Source organism: Microcebus murinus, chromosome 11 (assembly GCF_040939455.1).
Source record: "Microcebus murinus isolate Inina chromosome 11, M.murinus_Inina_mat1.0, whole genome shotgun sequence".
NCBI classification, from domain to species: Eukaryota; Metazoa; Chordata; class Mammalia; order Primates; family Cheirogaleidae; genus Microcebus; species Microcebus murinus.
Window position 1 is genome coordinate 7,833,479 of NC_134114.1, and position 25,784 is coordinate 7,859,262.

The following is a 25,784-nucleotide window of genomic DNA, read 5'->3' on the forward strand; positions in this document are numbered from 1 at the left end:
TGACAGCCCACCTGGGCCTGAAGAATCTGCAGAGAGGGAGGTGTCTGGGCTGTGCTTGCCTGGGGAGGGGGCAGTCCCCCACCGTCACCAAGCGGATCTGTGCCCACTGGGTACAAGGGAGAGAGCAGCAGCAGAGGTCCGGAGCTGGCAGGGAGAGCAGCTGTAGGACCAGCATCGGGGCCCTGGGGATGCCGCTGCAGCCACACTGTGTCCCTGAGGAGCCTGGATGTGAAGGAGGGCCGGGGTCTCCACCAGCAGGGGCCAGGTTCCCCCCTTAGGGGAGGAACCCAGCCGCATCTCCAGAGGCCGGTCACTGCTTGCGACGCCGTCCTCCTGGGCTCTTCCCAGTGCCCGGCCTGGGACACATTCTCCTGTCTTTTCTGGTGGCCGCCTGCTGGGTGGCTGTGCCTCTGTGGGAATCCAAGCCCATTGTCCGTCATTTGTCCCCTTCTCAGGGAGCAGGTGTGACGGTCTGACTCCACGGGGCGAGGGGTCAAGTGCACGGGGCAGGAGAAGCGCTTCCCGGAGTCATGCCGTCCAGGACAAAGGTGAAAGCGCCTGTGCTGACTCGCGGAAGCGTCTGCAACGATCCTGTCTCGCACGCGCGGGGCGGACCTTTCGTGTGTGGCGCAAGCCGGACAGACTGTTCCGGGCCAGAAAAAAAAACCAAACCGAACCAAAACAACAAAATGACTTAATCATGCAGTGGCACCCTTTTAAAATTAATTACACTTCCTAAGAGGAGCCTCGAGTTCAAGTTGAATATATGTTGTACGTAGGTATGATTTTTCTTTTCTAGTTGGTTTTGGATTTCTGGACCTTGATGTGTTCACCAGGAGCCCTGGGTTTTCTTGCTGTGCCCCTTTTCTTGGCACATGGCTTTGATGTCTCCGTGGGGGCCCGAATTGCCTCTGCTTTCTCCTCCCGCGCCCCCCGGTCCCCATCCAGGTGTCTGTTCTGCGCCTTCATGCCCCTGGCTCTGCTCCCCTCTCAGCGGCCAGATGCTGTCACCCCCCTCAGTGGCGACAGCTCTACCTGCTGACGCCCAGGAGCCTTCCATTGGTTTCCCACTTCTAGCTCTGCCCTTCCCGGCACTAGCAATGTTTTGTTGCTTTTGAGCCATATTTCATGTTAGTAGTACTTCGTCGAGGTGTAGTTTATACATGGTGAAGTGCACAAATTCTAAGTGATCAGCTGGAGGGTTTTTGACAAACATACGTGCCTGCACGGTCATGCCCCACTCAAGATACGGAGCATTGCCGTTGCCACAGTGGCCCCCTCTCACCCCTTTCTGTTCAGTCCCTGCCATCGGAGGCAGCCAGTTTTTGTTTTTATTTTATTTTTTTAGAGATGGGGTCTTGCTACATTGCCCAGGCCAGTCTTGAACCCTTGGCCTTAAGCAATACTTCCACCTCAGCCTCCGAGTAGCCGGGATTACGGCTGGGAGCCACCGTGCCCGGCTTCGCCACTCAGACTTCTATTGCCTTGGATTAGTTTAGCCAGTGTCGGACCTTGAGTGGGATCGCAGCGTGTGCTCTGGTGCCTGACTTCTTTCATTCAACATGATGTTTTTGAGATTTAGGCATGGGTATACCACTAAGTTTCTTTTTTCCCCTCCATTTTTAACAGACTTGTCAAGATATAATTTGTATACCATACAATTCACCCATTTAAGGTATACAATTTAATGGGTTTTGGCATATTCCTTTTTTTTTTTTTTTTTTTGGAGACAAGGTCTTGCTCTGTCTTCCGGGATAGGATGCAGAGGTGTCATCATAGCTCACTTAATCCCACTCTGCTGGACTCAAGCAGTCCTCCTGCCTCAGCCTCCCAAGCAGCTAGGACTACAGGCGTACACCGCTGTGCCCAGCTAATTTTTTTCTGTTTTTTGTAGAGACGAGGTCTTGCTCTTGATCAGGCTGGTCTCGAACTCCTGACCTCAAGGGATCCTCCCACCTTTGGCCTCCCAAATTACTAGGATTACAGGTGTGAGCCACAGCACCTGATCACATTATTAATTTTTTAAAAAAAGTTATGGTAAAATATATATAACATAAATGGGCCATTTAAACCATCGTAACCAGTGTACAGTTCCATGGCATTAATTATATTCACATTGATTACATTGTGCAATCATCACCACTGTCTATGTCTAAAACTTTATCACCCCAAACAGAAACCCATAACTATTAAACAATAACTAACTCCTCCTTCTCTCCTCCTCAGTACCTGATAAACTTTATTACTTTCTGTCTTTATGAATTTTCCCAGTCTAGATATTTCACATAAATAGGATCATACAATATTTATATTTTTGCGTCTGGCTTATGTCACTTAGCATAATGTATTCAAGGTGCATCTGTGTTGTAGCATGTGTCAGAATTTCCTTCCTTTTTAAGGCTGAATAATATTTCATCAATATTATATACCACATTTTGCTTATTCATTCATCTGTTGATGGAAGCAATGCTGCTATGAACATGGGCGCACAAATATCTGTCTGAGTCCCTGCTTTAAACTCTTTTGAGCATATACCTAGAAGTGGAATTGTTGGATCATACGGCAATTCTATGTTTAGCTTTTTGAGAAACCACCAAACTTCTTTCCACAGTGGCTGTACCGTATTGGATTCTTACCAGCAATGCACAAGGGTTTCAATTTCTCCACATCCTTGCCAACATTTGATAGTTTCTATGTGTGTGTTTTAAATTATAGCCATCCTAATAGGTGTGAAGTGGTATCTTTTTGTGGTTTAGATTTGCATTTCCCTAATGACTAAAGACATTGAACATCTTTTCAAGTGCCTTTTGACCACTTGTATACCTTCATAGGGTAAGCTGATTTTTATGCTATCCTTAATTCATATAGATGTCATTTACATACAGTAAAAGGCACAAAATGCAAATGGCTCGAGGAATTTTCACAAATGAGTATGCACATGTAAATATCACCCAGCTCAAGATACGATGATTGCATTACCCCAGAAAGTTCTCTCATAACATTTTCCAATAATCCCATTCAGTCTTTTTATCACCACGTTCAATATTAGTCTTGCTTGTGCTTGGATTTCATTAAATAGAATCAAACAGCACGCACTTTTTGGTGTCTGGCCTATTTTGTTCCGTGTTATGTGCTTGAGATGCGTCGATATTGTTGCATGCGTCAGGATTTTGTTCTTTTGTTGCTGAGCAGTATTCCTAAGTTTGAGTACAGAGAGTTTGCTTATCCAGTCTTTTCGTGATGAATATTTGAGTTGTTTGCAATTTGGGGCTGTTATGAATAAAGCTTCCCTAAACATTTTCGTGGATATAGACTTTTATTTCTCCTGAGAGCGTATCTGTGAATGGAATTGTTGGATTATAAGGTAGGCATGTGTTAAATTTTAATAGAAACTGCTAGTTTTCCAATGTGGTTCTTCCATTTTACACTCCCACCTGCTGGGAACATGAGAGTTCCACACCCTCGCCAACATTTGGTATTGTCAGTCTTTTTAATTTTAGCCATTCCGGTGGGTGTATGGTGGTATCTCATTTTGGGTTTAATTTGCATTTCCCTGGTGACTAATGATATCGAGCCCCTTCACATTTGGAAAAGGTTATAATTATAAATTTTGTACACTAAAAAAAAATCAGATTAGAAGACATTAATAAGCACCTGCAGAACAGACACCCCAAAGCCCAGAATGTCGTGTTGAATCCGCCCGCCCTGGCAGCTATGAGTCAGACAGACAGATGTCAGTTTCAGTTGCATCTTAAATCACAAATGAGTTGCCAACTCAGTGAACAAAAAAAGCAGGATGGGGGGAGGGTGACATGCATTTAAAGCATATTTTGAAAATGGATGAAAATGGCAAAGTTCCCCTCCCACCCCACTGCTCACCCGAAGGCCAGGATTTTAGGAGGAAAATCTGACCACAACACTCCTGTTGAGACCCTGCGGTGGTTCTCCACTAGCCTCGGATACAATTCAGGCTCCCCAGCCTTTCGGGTAGACCTGTCCTGACCCGGAATTCCCCACGCGTGGTCAACTCTAAGCCTTTGCACAGGCTTGTCCGCCGCTTGGAACATGGTCCCCATCCTCCCTGGCGCCACTTGGCTGGCAAGGCTCAGCCTGGATGGATGCTGTCCCCTCCCCAGCCTGGACCAGTTTCCAGTCATCTGTGCTCCCTCGGTCCCCCGGGGCTGAGCCCTGTGTCGTCCTTGTTTACTTCTCTGTCTCCTCCCCCAGACTGGGTTTCCTGAGGGGGAGCCCTCTGTCATCCCGGCCTTCCTCTTTGTGTTTGCAACACCCAGCCAGGTACCGGTGGGCGGCCGGCATCTGTCGCGTGGTGAACACATGCTCCCGGTTGGTGAAGCCAGCATGCTGCAGGCAGTGTGACTCTCCTCATTGCGGGGCACCTTTCCGTGGATTTGTTTCCTTAGCCACACACCTTTTAAGTCATGCTGCCGTTTGCCCCCATGAGACCAGGTGACTCTCAGGTGGAGGACCAAGGAGCTGGTGGCACTTGAGGGGGTGCTGTAGGCACCTAGGCCAGGCTAGGTAAGCATTTATTTGGATACGCATAGGACAGAGACTGGGCGTGACCAGGAAGCGGGTGTACTTCCCCATTAAAAGAAAGCCAGTCAAAATAAAGATCCGCAAGAGCGGCGAGGGGAGCTGTGTGCCTGGCACCCCGGCAGGGCGCCCAAGTGCAGAGCTGGACATCCTCGATGTCCCTCTGACACCCTCGCCAGGGCCCCAGCCTGCATCCTCACACGGTAGGTGCTCCTGACGCCCTGGGGGCTCGTTCAGATAAACGTCAGCTCTGGTTCAGGTCCCGCCCGGCCGGGAGAGTCTGCATTTCTACCGTGCTCCCAGGCGAGGCTGGGGCTCCTGCTCCAGGGACCCCACTTGGAGTGGCCCCGGTCAAACCTGAACCCAACAGAAAACAGTAAATAGATTGTTCAGGAGGATAATTTCAGCCAGGTTATTCCTCTCTAACCACTGGGTTGGGTTTTATGAAATCATGCCACACTTTAGGTGATATAAACCAGTATTTGTGCATTACGGGCCCAATACTTGTGAAAACATCGTCTTGGGAAAAGGTCCAGAGTTTTCTTTATCACGAGTAGAACACGCCGTTGTCAGAGTGCCGGCAGCCGACCAGCTCTGCGGAGGAGGCTAAATATCCCAAAAGGCGTTCCATTCTTTGAGTTGACGTTAGTGGACAATTTAGAGTCCTTTCTTGAAGTTTTTGTGGAGCGTTTTTGCAGGAAATTCATAAAGCCAATCATAACCTGTAGATCCTGAAAAGTCCACCTCATTTTCCATGTTTCGATTGCTTGCTTGTAAATCTATTGATGCCCTCCCAGCTCTCTCCAGACAAGGACAGGAAGCAGCGTTCTCTTTTCTGAACTGTTTTCTCACAGATTATGGACTCTGGGAAGCTTTATCAGAATTTTTTTTTCTTCCTTACGAATTTTGTATTTTCTGATTATTAAATAAAAATAAGTGTTCATTGTAGGAAAAAAATGAGACTTTTTACTATAGAAACGTATAAAGAACAGGAAGTCAATGTATATAACCTCATCACTCAGAATCAATTCACTACTAGAATCTTGGTATTTTTCTTTCTTGTTTTTTAATGTATTATTGGTAGATACTTTTATAGAATTGTTATAAATATGTATTTATTTTCATTTTATATGGTAATTTAAGCCTTTTTTCATGACTAAAATTCTTCATATACCTCATTTTTACTAATTTTGTTAACATATAAGATAATACCATTGGAAAAAGGGTTTTTAACTTTTTTTTTTGTGGTAGCTCCAAAAGGAGAACATTTTTGAAGAACAAAAAGAGAATAAAATAGCATTGTCTTCACGTCTTCTGGGAAGATAGTGAGTCCTAGTTGAAGCCCACAGGGGAGATTTTCTTAGCTGATGTGTGGCATTAAATATATCAAGCTAGACCAAGGATAATATCTAGTAGATATCAGTGTCTATTAATAAAATACTAATACATTTTATTTAGTTAGATATTTTCTTATATAAACTTGTATTCAGCCTTAATGCAATGATCCAGTTCTTAAGACAGAAACATAAAATGTTCTGTTAATACGTACGTATAGGGTTTAGAAGATTGCAAATGGATTTTGTCATTAGTCTAGTATGATTTGCTGATGTTTGTATTATTTAATGCTGCATAACATCACCTCAAAACGTAGGGGCTTAAGAAAACAGTGGTCATTATTCTCTCTCTCAGTGTGTGTGGCTCAGGAACTCGGGAGCAGCGTGGCTAGGCGGTGTTTTCGGGTTTCCTGTGAGTTGCAGGAGGATGTTGGCTGTGGTTCTAGTTGTCTGAAGCCTGATCCCTCCCACGGCCGGCAGGCTGGAGTTGGCAGTGGGCTGGGACCTCACTCCCTCTCCCTGGGATCTCTCTGCAGGGCCGCTTGAGTGTCCACAGGGCGTGGGGACTGGCTTCCACCAGAGCCCGCAATCCAAGAGACCAAGGTGAAAGCCTCAAGACCTCTTAGGACCTGACCTTGGAAGGCATATGCCATTACTGCCGCCTCAGTCTGCTGGTCACGTGGTGCCAGCCCTGGTTCAGCATGGGAGCTGGTTACCAAGGGTGTGAATTCCAGGAGGCAGAGGTCACTGGGGCCATCTTGGCCACCACGATCGTCATTGTGAATATTAGAAGTATATGGTGTGGAATAAATAAGAAAGGTATATTGGCTGGGTGCGGTGGCTCACGCCTGTGATCCTAGCACTCTGGGAGGCCGAGGCGGGCGGATTGCTCCAGGTCAGGAGTTCGAAACCAGCCTGAACAAGAACGAGACCCCATCTCTACTATAAATAGAAAGAAATTAATTGGCCAACTAATATATATATATATATATATATATGAAATTAGCCGGGCATGGTGGTGCATGCCAGTAGTCCCAGCTACTCGGGAGGCTGAGGCAGAAGGATAGCTTGAGCCCAGGAGTTTGAGGTTGCTATGAGCTAGGCTGCCGCCAGGGCACTCACTATAGCCTGGGCAACAAGCGAGACTCTGTCTCAAAAAAAAAAAAAGAAAGGTATATTCATGTCAGACGCACATGATAAGAGGATAGGATCCAAACTCCATGCGGTTGCTGTTCACCTCCTGCATGCGCTCTCTCTCACTGAGTAGGCGGGTTTCCATTCCGTCCAGTTTTCTATAGCTGGCTCTTCTAGCCGTTCTATTTCCTTGAGGTTCTCTGTTGAACTTTGTACATCCATTGTAAAAATTCCAAGCTTAATTTCAAAATGAGTAAGGGAATAAATGGTCAGAAGACCATGTAATTGGTATTGGCAGTCACTGCCTTCAGGTCCACTGTTAGTTAACAGGTGTGGTTTTCTGTCATCGCTGAATGCTTGTAAGGTAACTGTGAACACCACGCCAGTACTAGGAACATTAGACAAGCCTCTGAGACAGAAATGGTTTTCGTGTGTGTGTGTGTGTGTGTGTGTGTGTGTGTGAGAACACAATGCAACAAAATAGTAGTTTCATAAATTACTGGTAATCTAAAATTGTAAACCCAAACAAGAGATTTGCAGTGATAATAAAATTTACGTTTTATGCAAAATTTATTCTAAAGGGAAGTTGTTTGAATTGCTGACAACCTTGAATTTATCAAATCCTAATTTCAGGGCTACCAGGTGAGTCCTTCCTCAGAAAGAATTCTCTTGATATATTATTTTACATATTTATTTATTTTTAGTAATGTTTGATTTTTTTTTATTTAAAGTAGTTTATCAGGCATCTATCTGAAACAGAAAAGCATGAATAAAAATACAAATATCACCTATAGCACTGCTACCAATATAACTTTATATAATTAAAAAAACGTGTGCACCTGGAAAGGACATTGAAACAGATTCGAAATAGATAATAAAATCCCCAAAGGCTCCTGTCTCACAGGATGTGCCTTGAAGGTGGCCAGTTAAATTTCTTCTGTCTCCTTTCAGAAAAATAAAAGATCTTTTATGAACATAGCCATGCAAGAACCACACACCGATTTTAGAAATTCACACAAGAAGAGATCATACCACATCCACTCTTCTAACCTGTGGTTATTACTATTTTTTCACTTAATACAGTCCATAAAGACCTTTCCACATCAGCACCCGCATTGTGACCTCATTCCCGCCTCTGGTGACACGTTGCCCATAGCATAGACTTAATGAGCCGCCAGTCCTCTCTTGGTGTATGTTTGGGTTGTTTGAGGCTTTTGCAGTGACAGATCTTTATGCAGATGTCGTGACATGCTTTTCATGTCTCTCCAGCGAATCCTCACAGCGGAGTTCCTGGGCCGCTTTCGTTTTCTTTGAGTGTGGCTGTTGCTTTCACATCTTTACTGTTTGCCTCCAGATCCGGGGGCACGGGCTGGGCGTGATACTTACCACGCTGAAAGGCTTTCCTGAGGTTTCTTGGAACCTCAAGTCATTTCCTTTCTTGGCTGTGGAAGAAAGACAAAAAGCCCGCGTCACCGTGTGTCAGTGAGGCAGGAGGCGCTGACACGTTTCGGGGCGTGTGCGTCCATTCAAATGCTTATCAAGGGTCTTGCAGGTATGAGGCCTCGGGAAGCAAAGTTAAAAAGACAGGATCCTCCCGCACTTGGAGCTCACTGTTGGGTGAGGACCCATGGGTGCGAGGCAGCCCACGAGAGCATCAGGAAACGAGTGTAAAGGGGCTGGGACTCGAGGGAGGCTTGGCCGTGCGCGGCCAGCTAGGCGGTGGGGCCGTGCGGGGAGGAAGGGCACTGCTCCAGGCTAGGCCACTGCACCTGGGAAGGCGTGGAGGCCCGAAAAAGTGAAGCCTGGTACTAGGGAGAACCCAATCCATGGGGACCCGGTGTGGCCATGGGGGGGTGGTTCGGAAGCCATGGGTGCGGCTCTCGCGGGCACTGAGTGGTACTGCATAGAATGTCAATCCCAGGCTGCCGGATTCACCAGGTGAAAATGTTTTGGGGCTATGTGGCATGACATAAGTTGCCAAAGTTTCCTTTTGCAAGCTAAGAAAGAAATTAAAAAGTCACAAATTCCCAGCCCCATCATTTTAAAATTGTAAGTACATTTTATGTCCAATCAAGTAGCAAAGATGCAACCTTACAATAAAGAACAGATCTTCCCAAGGGAAAAAAATAGTAGGTAACCACTGACACACTGACACATTTATTCATTTATTTACTTTCTTTTTTTTTTTTTTTTTTTTTTTTTGAGACAGAGCCTCTGTTTCCCCGGCTAGAGTGCTTGGTGTCAGCCTAGCTCACAGCAACCTCAAACTCCTGGGCTCAAGCAATCCTTCTGCCTCAGCCTCCTGAGTAGGTGGGGTTACAGGCATGCACCACCACCTCTGGCTAATTTTTCTGTATATATTTTTAGTTGACCAATTAATTTCTTTCTATCTTTAGTAGAGACGGGTTCTCGCTCTTGCTCAGGCTGGTTTCAAACTCCTGACCTTGAGTGATCCCCCTGCCTCGGCCTCCCAGAGTGCTGGGATTACAGGCGTGAGCCACCGCGCCCGGCCACACTGACACGTTTATAAATGTACACTACTGTTATACGCCTAGGTGTATATTCGGCATGGGCTATGTCTACTGTGACAACAAACAGCCCCACATCTCAGTGGCTTAAAATAACAAGATTTTTGCTTCTTGCTCATTCATGCCCCTGTGCACTGGCTGGAGGTGGGGGTGGGGCTCTGCTCCCCCTGCCCCCACCCATGAGCCTCGAGGACAGTCGAGGCAGAGGAAAGGGAAAGTGTAGAAAGTGTCCTTCCTACACTGCCTCTTCAAACATCCCCCTGGAAGGGACACATGCCGTTTCACTTACATTTCAGAACCTAGTGCACATCAGATAGTCAAGTCAGAATACAAAAAGGGTAGGGAAATGCAATTTTACGGAGAGGCAGGAAGAGGTAGGAATGGCTCTGGTGACTCCCACAACCGAATTATCTTGTTGTTGTTGTTGTTGTTTTTGTTTTATACTTTGGTTGTCTACCTTGGCCAGCTCCTCATGGCCCATGGCCCATCCTTGGGTGGGCATGTATCCTACAGGTGCTAACATATGGGATAAGTGAAGAGAGTAGACAGGGTTGATAGGGGTATTTTTGAGGAATGAAAGGGCCGCTTGGCACAGTGAAACACTCTGGAGGATCATCTTCCAACTGCTTGTTTTCCTGCTAGATGCTCTGTGAGTTCATCTTATTATTTATAGCTCCACGTTATTGAGTCAGCCACTCCCAACAGCGGCTTCCTTTGTCCCTCTCTAGGAGGTGCAGGAAATGCCTGTTCCTGGGAGCCTGTCGTCTTAGGGCGTCCTCTCATGACCTGTGGTCTGGTGTTTTGCACGGTCTTCTTTTTCTGCCTCTTCCAGTAGGGTTGATAACTAAATTTGATTTTTTAAATGACTCTTGGTAATCAAGCGTAGACAAGGCAATTTTGGAGGGGAAGAGCAAGGAGTGTTTCCTCCCTACAAAACACAAGACCACAGTATGAAATCAGTATTGTCCCGGGGCCAAGGTGCATTGCCAGACCAATGGAACCAGACTCCAGAATGCTGTCATGCCTAAACTGGAACATGCCTGAGCGTGATGTTACTAATTAAACAATCAATGGAAAAAGATGGAATTTATCCATACATCGTGCTAGGGAAGTTGACTCGCCCGTACAGAAAAAAGTAAAATCAGATTTCTACAATGTATCATCTATGAAAATAAAAACCATGGTGGATTAAAGACCTAATTATGAAAAAATAAACTTTGAAACTTTTGGAATTAAATATAGAGGAAAATCTTTATGGGCTTTGAATAGGAAGTATTTCCTAAACAAATTGCAAAAAATTTCTTTCATAAAGAAATTATCGATTAATAATTCGATTGCATTGAAATGTAAAATTGGATGGTGAGTTAAAAAGCAAATGGCAGACATAGAGAAATCAATCTCAACACGCTTGACAGAGCTCTGGGGTCTGGGAGCGGTGTTCACAGAGGCACCAGCTCTCTGTGGGGCCTGCGAGTGACAGCCTCTTCACACTTTGTGCCCCAGGTGTGTCCTTTGCCACATTCTAGTGCCGGCCGTGGGAGGCTTAATCTCTAGGGTTGAGCTGCCCGGTGGTGTAACCATTAGCCCCAAGTGGCGTTGAGCCTGGTGCAGTTGAGATGTGCTGCACGTATAAATTACACACTATATTAGTCAAAACTATCTCATTAAGTTTCTTTATTGCTTACATGCTGAAGTGGTAGTATTTTGGATATGGTGGGTTAATTGAAACACATTGTTAGGATTCATTTCTTTCTGCTTTTATTAATGTGTCCCCTAGAAAACTTAAAATTACACGTGTGGCTGTCATTATGCTTCTGTTGGACAGCGCTGACCTCGAGGATGTAAAGAGCTCAGGCTGATCAATAAGGGAAAGACCAAGAAGCCAATGGGAAATGGGCAAAGGACATAAATAAGCCATTCACCGAAGAGGACATCAAGGCAGCCAGTAGGCGTGTTGAAAGATGTTCCATCTTACTGGCAATCAGGGGAATGAACGTTAAAACACAGTAACAATTTATATAGATTGGATTGGTGAACATTAAAGGGTACTTTGATGGTATTGGTGAGAGTGAAGATAATTTGTAACTTTTATCCACGATGGTGGAGTTCAGGTTGCTGCAAGCACTTTGGGGAGCATTTTGGCTCACTCTCAGCAGTGGTTCTCTCCTGGGGCAGTTTTGCTCCCCAGGGGACCTTTGGCAAGGTCTGGAGACACTCTTGGTTGTCATAAATGGGGCAGAGGATGCGATGGCATCTAGAGGGCAGAGGCCAGGGATGCCTCTGAACACACTGCAGGGACAGCCCTCCGGAATAAAGAGGGCCGTCCCAATGTCCCAATGTCAATAGCGCCCTGCCGGAGGAACTGACCCAGATGAGGTTTCTTAGTAATTTCCAGCTCGGGTGCCCAGGGCGTCCACATCAGGGCTTTCACTTCAGGGCTCCGTATTTGCAATTGTGGAGCTTTGGAAGCACTGAGTGCCTGTCAGTTTGGGGAAATGGATGAACATGCAGAGTCACTTAGTAGTCACAAGCAGTGGCCAGTTATTTGGATAGATCCCAGGTCCGGCTAAGTGAATACACCAAGTTTCAGACCCACACATACACGGAAATACCATTTTGTGTAAATATTTGCAATACAAAATAATGCTCTATGTTGGATGCATTGTTTATGGATACATATGTAATATGCATATATAATAAAAATTCAGATGCAAAATCGGGGAGAATACACATTCACACCTAACAGTGGTTACCTCTGGAGAGGGAGGGAGGGAGGAAGAGGAAGATACGAAAAGAGATTTCAACTCCTTCTGCAATGTTGATTTGTTTAGAAAGTCCAAAGCAACTATGCCAAAATATTTGCGTTTGTTAATGTAATCAACGAAGACATGGGTGTTTGTTATATTACTTACTTTCTATTTTACTTTTCTCTATATTTGGGATTTTTTTCCATAATAAACACTCACACATACCAAAGAGCACTGGGGAACAGGGGCTGCCTGAGCGAGAGCAGGTCATCAATAGGGTTGTCCCTGTTTCTATGTGGCTCGCCTGCCTTTGCCCAGCACCCACCCTTGTTTGCTGCATGGAATGTTCCCTGGGCTTGGTTACTGTGAGCTGGCTTTGGAGAGGCAGGTGCTGAGGCAGCAGTGGTGGAACTGCCACCACTGGGGCCACACCCTGCAGTGGGTGGCACTTGGGACCTGCCTCCTGGCCAGGTGGGCCCCTCCCCCTGCCCCCTGCCACCCCTCTGCCGCAGACCTGGATGTGACCTTTACCTTCCAAAGTTCTAACAACACATCCCAGAAAAGAATCTGGCTTGAGATACTGCAAATCACACTGAGGGAGTGTATTTAAAGGAAAATATTAATAGATGTCATACCATATAAATTGCATGCAAATTTGAATTTTTGGGGAGTCGCTGCAGAGGGGAAATTTATTACCTGGGCTTGGAAGTTGAGTTCATTCTACACCCCTAAGACTTCATTGGGAAGGGTTTGCCTTGTGCGGCCCAATGCATAGCTTAATGCAGGATTTAAGACAAGCAGTGGCTGGCAGGTGATATGCATGCCTTGTCTTCCCTGGAAGCCGCACATGTTGAAGATTTCCTGCCTTACGCAGGGCGCTCTTACGCTCTTTCATCCCAGGTTAGGCCCATGGAAAGGACTCCTGTCTGTGGAGCTGGGCTTAGAGCTGCAGTTCTCACCATTTTTCTATGATATGTTAAAGTAACGAGCCACTGTTATGGGCTCTTAGAATTTTTAAGGCTTTTATAAAATATCCTTTCCTTTGGAATCTCATTTGAAGAATAATTAGATGGTGTCTTAGTCCATTCCAGCCGCCATAACAAAATACAACAAACTGGGTGGTTTAGAAACAGCAGAAATTTATTTCTCACAGTTCTGGAGGCTAGGAAGTCCAAGATCTAGGGCCTGCTTTGTGGTTCATAGGTGGCACCTTCTCACTGTGTCCCCACGTGGTGGAAGAGGCAACAGAGCTCTTCCGGTCTCCGTTATAAGGGCACTAATCCCATTCGTGAGGGCTCCACCCTCATGACCTACTCACCCCAAAGGCCCCACCTCCTAATACCATCACCTTGGGGGTTAGGATTTCAGCGTATGAATTTTGAGGGGACAGAAGCATTCAGTCCACTTCAGATGATAGGGATGTGTCTCCAGAAGATATTTGGCGTGGAGAATTTGAGTGGGTCTTCCTACACGTTGTCTGTGTGCGCTGCATCCTGCATGTGAGCTGGACTGGGCAGTCAGTCCCTCAGGGAGCTCATCCCTCTCTTACCACTGCATTTGCTCTGATTGAATAGTATAATTTATTTTTATCCCAGATGCCCAACCCCATCTCCACTGCAATATTCTTTTCTTAGATCCCCTGATGATTTTTTTTTTGAGACAGAGTCTCACTCTGTTGCCCAGGCTAGAGTGAGTGCCGAGGCGTCAGCCTAGCTCACAGCAACCTCAAACTCCTGGGCTCAAGCAATCCTGCTGCCTCAGCCTCCCGAGTAGCTGGGACTACAGGCTCACACCACCACTGTGCCTGGCTAATTTTTATATTTTTTGTAGAGATGGGGTCTCACTTTTGCTCAGATTGGTCTTGAACTCCTGGCCCCAAGCAGTGGGCCTCCCAGAGTGCTAGGAGTGCTAGGATTACAGGCATGAGCCACCAGGCCCGGCCTGTAATCACAAAATTCACATTAAAACATCCTGAGATTTTGGAAACCATGCCTAAAACACTTTACCCGACAAATTACACGCACTCTAGCCATAACTCATGGCTGCCTTTTAGAAATATTGCATTTTATATCTTTAGAGGATCAGAATTCTTAAATTCTTTCATAAAGCCACATAAACATTCCCCCGACCTGTCGATGGTATTATTATAGTGTTTAACAGAAATGGCTTTTCAAGTACCTGAAATTTACTCTCTTGGTTCTGAACTTTAAAAAAAGTATATTACACCTAGGTGGGAGGATTGCTCAAGGTCAGGAGTTTGAAACCAGCCTGAGCAAGAGCGAGACCCCGTCTCTACTAAAAATAGAAAGAAATTAATTGGCCAACTAAAAATACATAGAAAAAATTAGCTGGGCATGGTGCCTCATGCCTGTAGTCCCAGCTACTCGGGAGGCCGAGACATTAGGATTGCTCTGAGGTTGCTGTGAGCTAGGCTGATGCCACGGCACTCTAGCGTGGGCAACAGGGTATAAGACTCTGTCTCAAAAAGAAAAAAAAAAATTATATTACAGATAATGGAATTTTTTCTCACAATGGAACATAATGTCCTTTACCTTCCGGATGATCAGGAGAATGGCTCTATCTGTCATTGTGTCACAGGTGTCATGTGGCCGTGGGACTCGTCTGTGTGTCTCTGTGGCTCTGTCTCCTTTCTGGCGGTGTCAGCTCATTTCCCTCCTGCCTCGTGGCCCAACGTGGCACCTGCCCCTCCCCCTCTCGTCACAGCCGGTTCTTTCTGTCAGCTGTTTGCAACGGTTATTGTAAAACTGTTTCCTAATGAGGACGTTATTAATGTAAACATTGTGCTTGCTTACTTTTGTTTCACTGTTAATTAAGATGATATGAGTTGCTCACGCATACAGCTTTGTTCCAGAGAGTTCTAACTGTAAGAAACATCCAGGGTAAAAAGCGAAAGTAAGCCGGGCGCTGTGGTGCGTGGTCCAAGCTCCTCGGGAGGCTGCAGCAGGAGGATCGCTTGAGCCCACGAGTTCGAGGCTGCAGTGAGCTACGATCCAGCCACTGCACTCCAGCCCGGGTGACAGAGCGAGACCCTGTTTCTAAAAAAAAAGAATTTTAAAGAAAAAAGTGAATGTACTTCTTCCAAAGTGTTTCTTGTCCACCCACCCTGTATTAGTCAAGAGGTCTCCAGAGAAATAGGGTGTGTGTGTGTGTGTACCTACTTAGAGAGATTTGCCTTGAGGAATTAGCTCTCATGACTGTGGGGGCTGGCAGGTCCAAACTCTGGAGACCCGGGGGAGAATTGCAGTCTGAGTTTCGAGGCCGTCTTCTGGTCACATTCCTTCTTACTAGGATGGAGGGAGAGTCAGCCTGTTTTCCTCTGAAGATCTTCAGTGGCGTGGACGAGGCCCACCCACACTGTGGAGAGTGATCTGCTTCACTCCAAGTCCACTGATTTAAATGTCAGTCTCTTGTAAAAACATACCTTCGCAGAAACATCTAGAATAGTGGTTGCTGACCAAATATCTGGGTATTGTGGTTTAGACAAGTTTACACATGAAATTAGCCACCATGCACCTCCTGGTCCCCTTCCATATATTCTTAACATTTTACTGTGATCCTTCTAGATGTTTTCTACGAAATTTCCAACTCTCTGTGTGTGTTTGTGCGCGTGTGTGTTGACAGCCTTAACCCACTTAGATGATTATCTCTCTCTCTCTCCTGCCTTTAATTTGTTAACATAATAATGATGTTATTAGATTCCAGAGTGTTAAATCATCCTTTCTTCCTGCAGGGAATGGGGTTCTGGTTTGTTTGGTTTTGTTTTTTGATGTGGAAACCCTTACGGTTTTTAAGCAGAAACATCTCAACTTATTTTTTTTTTTTCATTGTTCCAACTTTTGTACTGCGTGTAGGCTTTGAAAATTAGGATTGTGTTTTGAGGGCCTGGCATTTCTAGCTGACCTCCAAGTGGGGGCTTCCACTCATAGGTAGCTTACTTTTTTCTTAACGATGTTGTTATTTTAGTCTCATGAATGCTCTGCTTGTAATATAAAAAGTAACTTATCGGTGGCTTCAGGGAGCCACCTGCAAGTGGGGTTCTGTCGACGGAGCAGGTGGACAGTCCGTACCTGTGCTTCAAGCCTTAGTGAATCACCGTCTCAGCAGACGGTGATTAGGTGTTGCCAAAGATCATCCCTCCAAAGGACGCCGAAGAGTCTTCAGCTAAAAAGAGAAGCTAAGCTACTGTCAGATACCAGTTTTAACATGAACATGTCAGTCTTTTGGAACAGACCCCAGGAGGTAGGGGGACAGAGGTGAAGATTTTCACTAGTCATGTGAGTCTGTGTGGGCACTAGGGTCACAGCTGCCATTCTGTCCTGAACCCTCAAGTTGAGGGGTCTACTTCTTTTTCTTGGTGATCGTCATTTCTGACCAAAGAATATGGGAAAAACATCTGAGGCTGCTCTCAGCAGAGGCCGCTGCGCATTTGGGGAGCCTTACCTTTGGGGGCTGGAGGAGCATGAGCGAGGAGGAGAGAAAGGGGCTGTGTTTCCAGAACAGACGCCGGTCGGGGTGAGAGGACGTGGAGGTGAGGGTGGTCCTGAAAGACCTAGTTCAGGAACCAGGTACTTCCGGAGCCCCTGAGAGCACCCCTCCTCTCCTACCCACCGCCTGAGAGTCTTTCTTCTCACCCCGAGGCCTCAAGTAACGGTTGGATGTTGAGGTTGGCAATGGCAGAGCCATTTGAGACCTTCCCAAAGGGCAGGTTTGCAATATATGCCAAAAGGTATCAAAATATCTATTTCGTTTAATCCAGAAATACTGCTAAGAACATCTCCTGAGAAAATAAGGAATGATATGCACAAAGCCTTAGCTCTAGGGATGTTTATTGTATGGTTTACTTGTAAGAGAGAAAAACGACAGATAATCTAAGTGTCCAAAAAAAAAGCAGGCGTTTGTTAAATAACTATGATTCTACCACATGTAGAATATAATTCTTTGTATCTATTAGAAATTTTGACACAGAGGTATTTTAATTGATGTGAAAAGATGTTGCTGATATATTCCTGGCTGAAACTGAAATAATATGATTTTAGTTTAAAGAAAAAGTGTATGCGTGAGATTGTGTGTCTAGCGTATAATTTTTTTCTTTATGATTTTTGGATTTTTTCCCTGCAATTAATATAAGCTGCTTATATAATTGTATAAAAAGGAAGAGGTTGCATTGTGCTCAAGATGCCTTATTTATGAGTCAAGAAAGTGTAGAATACCAGAGAACTACTTTAATCCAAAAAATTCTGGCATGATTTTTGGGTGCTCGTCGGGTGGAATTGCAAGATTTCCGCTTCATTTCTGCAACGTGGGGCTGACAAGTCAGGTGGCAGAATGAAGGCGTTGGTGTCAGTGAACTCTTGAGTTGTCGGAGAAACTGAAAACCTCACCAGCTTCTAAGTGGAGTCTGTTTGCAGCTCACTGCATGCTCTTTTCTCTCTAAAATTAAATTATTGTGAAACATTTCACTCTCCAGATGGAATGACTATTTCAAAGAATGCTTGAGCTAGCTAGAGGTTATCAAATAGCCTTTGCTATAATCACAAAATGATTGGCTTGACTATGCTGTGGTATGGATGTCAGGGTTAAAAATCAATGGTATTCTCCGGAACTGTAAAAACGTTAATATTTGCGAGTGAATATTCTTTTGGAAGGGCAGCTGGGACCCACATTGAGACAAGCAGGCAGCTGCCCCTGCCTTCTCTTTGTTCCATGAAAACTTACGTTCTTATAAAAAAATGTCATAAAAATAGGGCTGGACCACTGTGGGGGTGCCCTAAACCTGCACTCTGTGTCCCATGCAGTGTGGGTGTGGCTGGCAGCACGTAGAGTCACTTGATTGGTAGCTCTAATCCTGGCTTGTTTTTTTTTTTTTGAGACAGGGTCTTGCTGTGTCGCCCAGGCCGGAGTGCAGTGGAGTCATTGTAGTTCACTGCAGCCTGGAACTCCTGGGCTCAAGCGATCCTCCTGCCTCAGCCTCCTTGAGTAGCTGGGACTACAGGCAGGAGCCACCGAGCGTGGCTAACTGGCTTCAATTTTAACATATCTCGATGTGTCCACATGTATTCGGGGAGAGCCTGAGTCTTAGGCTGTTTCCTTTGTTACAAGGTATCAAAGATATCCTAGTCAGCTTGGGCTGCTATGACAGCACACCAGAGACTGGCGGCCTGTAAACAGCAGGAGTCTATTTCTCACACTTCTGGGGGCTGGACGTCCAGGGTGGTCGGGTCCGGCTGGGTGCTCTTCCAGATTGCAGACTGTCAACCAGTTGTGTCATCACATGGCGGACAGGGGGACAAGAGCGCTCTCTGAGGTCCCTTTCATAAGGGCACGTGAGGGCTCCACCCTCATGACCTCATCAACCCACGAAGGCCCCGCCTCCTAGTACCGTCACCTTGGGGGTTAGGATTTCAGCATTTGGTAAATATTTGATTCATAGATCTTCAAAATCATGATCGACTTGTTTACCTGTCCAGCTTGGCTCTCTCTCTCTCTGCGACTCCATGCTGCTTTCCACCTGTCCACCCCACGTCTCTCCCTGGCTGTCTGATGACAGTCTCAGGTGCAGCGCCGAAGTCCCCACGCCACCTTTCCCGCACCTGCTCTGCCTGTGTGTTTTCCGTCTCATTCGAGGGCCACTGCGTTCACCCTGTCGCTGCAGCTAAAGCTCTGGGGGCTCCCTGGACTCTTCTCTTTCTCTCAACACTCACCTCCATTCCAACAGCAAATCTACCTTCCCAAGATTCCAGAATCCAAACTCGTCTCCCACCCACTGCCCCTACCCTGATGTCCTCGCCCGCCTGGCTCTGTAGTGGCCTCCTGACACTTGTCCCTGCTCCCCCCCTGGTCTCCTGGAGCCTCTTTCCCACCTAGCGGCTGGAGTGGCTGCTGCTGATTGACAGCAACTGATCAGGACGCTCCCCACGCTCAGAGTGAACCCCGGGGTCCTGGCCGTGGCCTCCCAGCTCTCTGTGGCCTCTTAGACTCTGGGTCCTCCCTGCCCCTGCTCACTCTGCTCTGAGCCTGCTGGCGCTGGTGGCTCCCTGGAGGGTCCCGGACCCATCACAACTTGGGGCCTTTGCTCGAGCTGTTTGCTCTGCTGGGGGCGTTCCCCCCCCCCACAGCCCCTTGCTGTCACCTCACCTACTGCACACCTGGGCCCCCACTCACCTCCTGAGCCCACCGTGGCCACCACGTCCTGCCCTGCCTGCCCTCAGAGCCTCCCTTGCCCCGTCTGCTGTCTACATACTCTGACGTTCAATGTGTGAGCTCCAGCCGGGCACTGTGGCTCACACCTGTAATGCCAGCACTTTGGGAGGCTGAGGTGGGAGGATCGCTTGAGCACAGAAGTTTGAGGCCATCCTGGGCAACAGAGAAAGACTTCATCTCTATGAAGAATGACAATAAAAATAATTACCCGGGCATGGTGGCATGTGCTTGTAGTGCTAGCTACTCGGGAGGCTGAGGCAGGAGGATTGCTTGAGCCCAGGAGTGCGAGGCTGCAGTGGGCTGTGATTGCACCATTGCACTCCAGTCTGGGTGGTGGAGTGAGATCCTGTCTCTAAAAGGAAATCTCTATATGTGAGCTCCATGGTTTATGTTTCCTTCCCTTAGGAAGGCTCACCCCATGGGGGCCCCTGGCTGTTCAGTTCCCTGTGCCTTGGGCCCCACTCAGTGCTCGGTGAACACCTGAGAGTGCACGGTGGCTTGCGCTAAACTGCCACGAGGACCAGGACCTGGGGTCCTTGCCGGCCCTCGTCTGGCCGGCTGGGGAGGGGGCAGTGGGTGCCCCTCGGCGTCCCCTGTGATGACCAGTGATGGCCCGGGTTTGCCCGTCTGACCCACTTCCCCTCTTCATTTCTAGACTGGCCTCATTGTCGCCTGCTACCACGGCTTTGTGGATACCGTCGTGGCCTTGGCAGAGTGCCCCCACGTTGACGTCAACTGGCAGGACAGCGAGGGCAACACGGCCCTCATCACAGCCGCGCAGGCAGGTAAGACCTGGGTCCCCCTCCTCCCACGTGCGACTACACGCTGCACTCCCGGAGCCGCGGCCAGAGCTGCGGGCGGCTCGCGGTGCCAGGGGCGGGAATGACCCGGAACCACATCCTGCTCCTGAGGGGCCAGGGAAGGGCCGGTCTGCGTGAGCGCACGTTCTCCTGCGCTCGGGCTGGAGCTTGCCTACTCATGCAGAATCGGCGTGGGGCAGCCCGAGCTCTGGTACTGGCCGAAGCCCTTGAGTATGGAGCTGCCCCAGAAGCCCACCTCGTCACTGCTGCACCCGGAGCATTGCACCCCCGCCACAGACGGGGCCGGGGCTCGACGCTGGGGACCCACTGGTGCAAGAGACAGGATCTCGTCTTAGTGACAGTCAGCTATGAAAGCAGACACGTTTAGAAGGCGACCTTGCACTTCACCTGTACACTTGTCTTTTCTTTTTGAGCCCGAATGCGACAGTGTGCCTGCGGGTTTGAAGCAACGCCAGGAGCTGCCGTCTGAGCGCTGCTCGGGTGTCAGTGTGTAGGGCGAGACTAAACCAGCGACAGCGTCTGGGAACTGTGTGTCCAGGCGCGTGGCCTCAGCCCACCCTGGTCGTCTCTGGAGGCCGGCCCTGGTGCCACCACTGCCAGGTGCGCCGGGGCTCTCCTCTGTCACAGCTGCGTTCAGACGGTTCTTGAGATAAACACGAAAGCTACGCCTGTCTCTTCCTAATCTCACCTCATTTGCAACTGTGGTTTTGACCCGGTTTACAACTTACCCCTTTCGAAATTCTTGGCCTCTAAGGAGTCGGTCTGTTTCATCCGTCAGGCTCGCAGTTGCAGGAAGGGAAATTGCCTCTGGCTGAGCCGGGGAGGCCAGGTCGGCGAGGTTAAGGGAGGCGGGGTAGGCCGAGGCTGTCCGGAGCTGCTGAGAATCCCGCTCAGGGCGGGGTGCTGGAGGACACCCCCAAACCACACTGAGTGCTGGTTCTGGGAGGGGAACGCCTGCTGCTGTCGCTGCCACAGAGAGGCCCCTGGGTCCCTTTGTGCTTCGCCAACTCCTGTGTCAAAGCCGGCCTGGGTGGATCTGATGGGGGCGGGGGCAGGGAGGCTGGAGAAGCCAGTGTCTGGCGATTTCACCCCATAGCAGGGGGTAGTCTGTGCACCCCACTTTTCAATCAAGACGCATAAAGCAGAGAGCCCCCAAACTTAGAAGGGGCAGGGGCTGTGCTAACACACGTTCCCCTCATCAGGGTTCAGAGCCCAAAGCTTCGCTGCTGGTGAGGGTCCAGGCTTTGAAAGCCCAGGCCACACCTCCCGAGCATGGAGAGTGTGAAGCATTCGGTGATCATGGGCGTGTCCTTTGTCTCCCCCAGGGGCCTGGGCTGTGTCAGGGGCCAGGGTGCAGAAGTGAAGGGCAGTCTGTCCGTGAGGAATTCTGCAGCTTCTGGGACAGAGAAATAGACACGGAGCCCCACGCTGTCAGCTCCTATGGACGGGGCGCCCAGGGCCATGGACGAGAACACTCCAGCTAGCCTGGCACTTCAGGACGGGGGGCTGGGAAGAGGGCAGTCCGAGGCAGGCTATTTTAGGCAATGCATCGCAAGGCCCTAGGGCCAAGAGGGGGACGGGCAGGTCTAAGGACTGGCGTATCGCAGGGACGGCCCAGGCCGGCACAGCTGTAGGATGCTTGTACATAGGAGAAATGAAAGGGGGCCAGGGGCCAGATCATTAGGGGTGTAGACACAGTGCAGGGGGACGCATGTCAGAGGCATGAAGCTGCCCTGTGGTGACAGGGGCGGGAGGGGAGGGTTCAGAGCGCAGAGGAGGGCCAGGAGCCAGCTGGCGGGCAGGAAGCACAGGTGGCAGTGCTGGTGGTGACCGTGACGTGGGCCGTGGAGGAAGGGAGGGGTCTGGGATGGCTTTCGGGCTTCAGGACAGGGAATAACACCAACCCCGAAGGGCATGCAAGTAGAAGAATCGGGACTTGGAGAAACGCGGGGTTGGTTTTGGCCGGCATGACTTTGAAATGCCGCGAGACATCTAAGTTAAGAGGTCTCCACGGCAGGTGGAGAGAATGGACACTCCCAAACCCGGTCTCTGCTGCGGGTGTAGACAGAGGTTTATCGGGAGCTGTTGGATGGTGAGAGCCAGGGACATGGATCAGAGGGTGAACAGTATGAGAATGAACAATTAAAAGAGATTTCTTTTCTTAGTGATTTGCAAGAGCTCTTTGCACGTCCGGGATATTAGCTGTGGTTTAATACTCATGATGTACTTTGTGAAACCTTGCCCATTTGAAAGTGTTTTTATTCTGTGCTCACACGTGCATAACAACCGGTCTGGGTAAAATGATATTGGGCGCCGTATTTTGCCCTCCCCTCCCCACCGCTCCCCTTTTCTGGAATAGTCATAGTCCAGCCTGCTTTCCTGCATCTTCGTTGATACTTGAAATTATCTCCCACCCCTGCCCAACTTTAGAAGAAAACAACCAAAAATAAACCTCATTATCATGTATCTCAATCCTTCTGTTTGTGTTTGCTTTGACTTATAATAGGTATAAGTCTTTACTTTGGGCATCGTTTTTCTGTTCTCACTCTGAGTGCTGTGTCTGCCTTGCTCTCCCTTCCTTCTGGTATTTATTCTCCCTGCAGACGAGGGCACCTCATCCTGTCATTTTTTTCCCTCTGTCCTTTTACTCCGAGATCTGGGAAAACCCTCATATGGAACCTGGATTAATTTGATTTTATGCCATTGCTCACAACTTTGCTTAGAGATTCTAAGTTGGCAAGTGAATTTTCTCCTAAAACTGTATTTTGAGAAATTCAGAAAAGTTGAAAGAAAAGTGTAAGGAATTACCCTGCATAAGATTCAAGTTAGTTTTGCCAATTGCTCCGTTGCTCTCTTCTAACCAACTTGAAAGTAAGTTGCACATGCCCACCCCAAATACATCAGCATGTATCTCCTAAAAACAAGGATATTCTCTTATGTAGTACAGTATCATTACCATACCCAGGAAACTTAACACTGATGCAATAAAATGTATTCTAAAGTAAAATTTCCCCCAATTACCCCCCGCCCCCTGCAATATCCTTTATAGTGTTTGCTGTTGCTTAAATCGGAGATAAAGTCAAGTATCAGGTATTTAATTTCATTGTCATGTCCCTTTCTTCTTCGGACCTGAATGGAGCCGTGCCCTTTTTGTCCACATGGACAGGGCAGGTTTCACGGGCCGTGATCTGTGCACCTACAGACCCTGTGCTTTTGTGGCCCTGGGCGTGGTGTGGTGCCTCCATCGTTGTCTTGAAATCTTAATAATTTCTGAAGAAGGAGGCCCGTGTTTTCATCTCACCCTTGGTTCCGGTCAGGAAATGGGCATTTTTGAAGAGTCAAGGTGAGTTCTTTTGTAGAACGTCCCACAGTCTGGGTTTGTCTGGTTGTTTCTTCAGAGCTAGACTCAGGTTTCACACTCTCAGCAAGAACGTGGCCTTGGCCGTGATGTGTCCTTGGTTTTCCTTTGGGAGCACACACAGCCAGCCTGTCCCCGTGTCGACGCTGCATTTGATTAATTGGTCACGGTGACATCCATCGTATCTCCCCATATTAAAGCTAGATATTCCCCCCTTGTAACTAACAAGTAATCTGCAAGGTGATGCTTGGAGACCGTGCGAACATCCTGCTTCCCCACAGTGTCACCACCTTTCACCTAATGGTTTCCATCGGTAACCTTGCCAGTGTCGTTTACTGTATGAGTGGTTGCAAGATAGTGATTTTTCTAATTCTTTTATTTCCTCTGCGTTTATTATCTGGTATTTTTCTATAAATAAGAGCTTTTCTTTAGCCCCGCTCCTTTTTTGAATGTCATCAAATACTGATTTTAAAAAATTCAGTGTGTCTACTTCAATAATGCCATTATTCTTCCAGTGCTTAACTTATCCCAAACCCGGCCAGTAGGAAACCCCCTAAGAAGGTCCCAGCGTCCTTTGGACACATTACCGTCACTGCTTGAGTACGTTCCTGATTTGTGGCACACCAAAGTAGTCCAGACTCTCCCTGGACTTTCCCAGAGGAATGCATTTCAGAGGCCTGAAGCTGCGTGTGTGGTGACAGGTGCAAGAGGATCTGGGGACCCAGAGGAGGGTTCCGAGCAGAGAGAAGAGCCCGGAGCCATTTGGCGGGAAGGTGGCAGGACAGGTGGTGGCGTGGTGGTGACACCACATCTGCAACCAGCCGTTTCTTCAAGGAACGGTGGTTCTTTTTAGTGGGGAGTGGTTGTTAGAAACCAAAATCTGGGCTCTGGATGTGGTCACCTGTACTGCCGTGTTTCCCCGAAAATAAGACAGGGTCTTATACTTATTTTTCCTCAAGAAGACATTCTAGGGCAGGGGTCCTCAAACTTTTAAACAGGGCTAGTTCACTGTCCCTCAGACCGTTGGAGGGCCGTTGGAGTGCGGCGCACATTCCACACATGCGCACTGTGGGCCCGGGACGAGTCGGCTGCTGAGCAGGACAGGCGGCGGCGGCAAAAACACCCAGCGGGCCGGATAAATGTCCTGGGTGGGCTGCATGTAGCCCTCGGGCCATAGTTTGAGGACACCTACCCTAGGGCTTATTTTCAGGGGATGTGTTATTTTCCCCTCAAAGCCTCAGCTTGCAGCACACACAAGATGGCCGGGACCTGACGGGGGGGGGGGGGCGCGACCTTGGTGGTGGGGCTGCCTCCACCTTTCTGGTCACCTGTGGGATAGTAGCTGTCACGATGGGGCAGATGAGAAGGGCTGCTGGTCTTCTTTACTGCGCCGTGACGAAATGCGTGGGTTGTGCAGATGTGCTGCGTAGCCTCGCCCGTCACTAGGTCTTATTTTCGGGGTAGGGCTTGTATTGCACAAATGCTTAGAAATCCTGCTAGGGCTTATTTTATGGGTAGGTCTTATTTTCGGGGAAACATGGTAGATGTTACTGCTTCTAGGCCCTGCTTAGAGCAGTGTTAGAAAAAATATATTGACCAAATGGGGGTCCCTCTAGTTCAGATGCAGCACCTGGCCTTCCCCTCCCCTTTCCCTGTGCTTATCCTCGTTCTTCCTCCTTGGGAAACCTGGTTCCCAATCATCTCAGCATACGCGTTCCCCTCTGTCCTACAAGATAGACGCACAAAGCAACGATACCAATGGGTAACTTTCAAAAGTTTAAAAAGTGATTCTTATGCAAATGTAAAGTGAACACTCACTGATTCATGAAGGACCAGTAAGATGTGAAGTCCAGGTCAAAGGAGACCTTTGAAGAACAGACACTTAGAGGCAATCACGAATGCCGAAATACGTTTGCTAACAGATGCGAAACCGGAATCCTGTAAGGCAGTAACGTGGAATGTCGGAGGCTGAACTTTCTGTAACATGATGCTATGAATCCCTAACCCCCATGGTGGTGGCATTAGGAGGTGGGGCTTTGGGGAGCTAATTCGGTTTAGGTGAGGTCCTGAAGGTACCGCCTCCTTCC

General features: G+C 48.0%; 1 protein-coding gene across 1 annotated transcript in view; it reads left to right on the forward strand.

Annotated features, from left to right (window-relative positions):
* The window catches only part of ANKRD33B (ankyrin repeat domain 33B), a 68,829-nt gene that overhangs the window by 22,866 nt on the left and 20,179 nt on the right, over nt 1–25,784 (forward strand). The window contains exon 2 of the mRNA XM_076007933.1: nt 20,174–20,303. Coding sequence (XP_075864048.1) covers nt 20,174–20,303 — 130 coding nt within the window. The remainder of the gene's footprint in view (nt 1–20,173; nt 20,304–25,784) is intronic.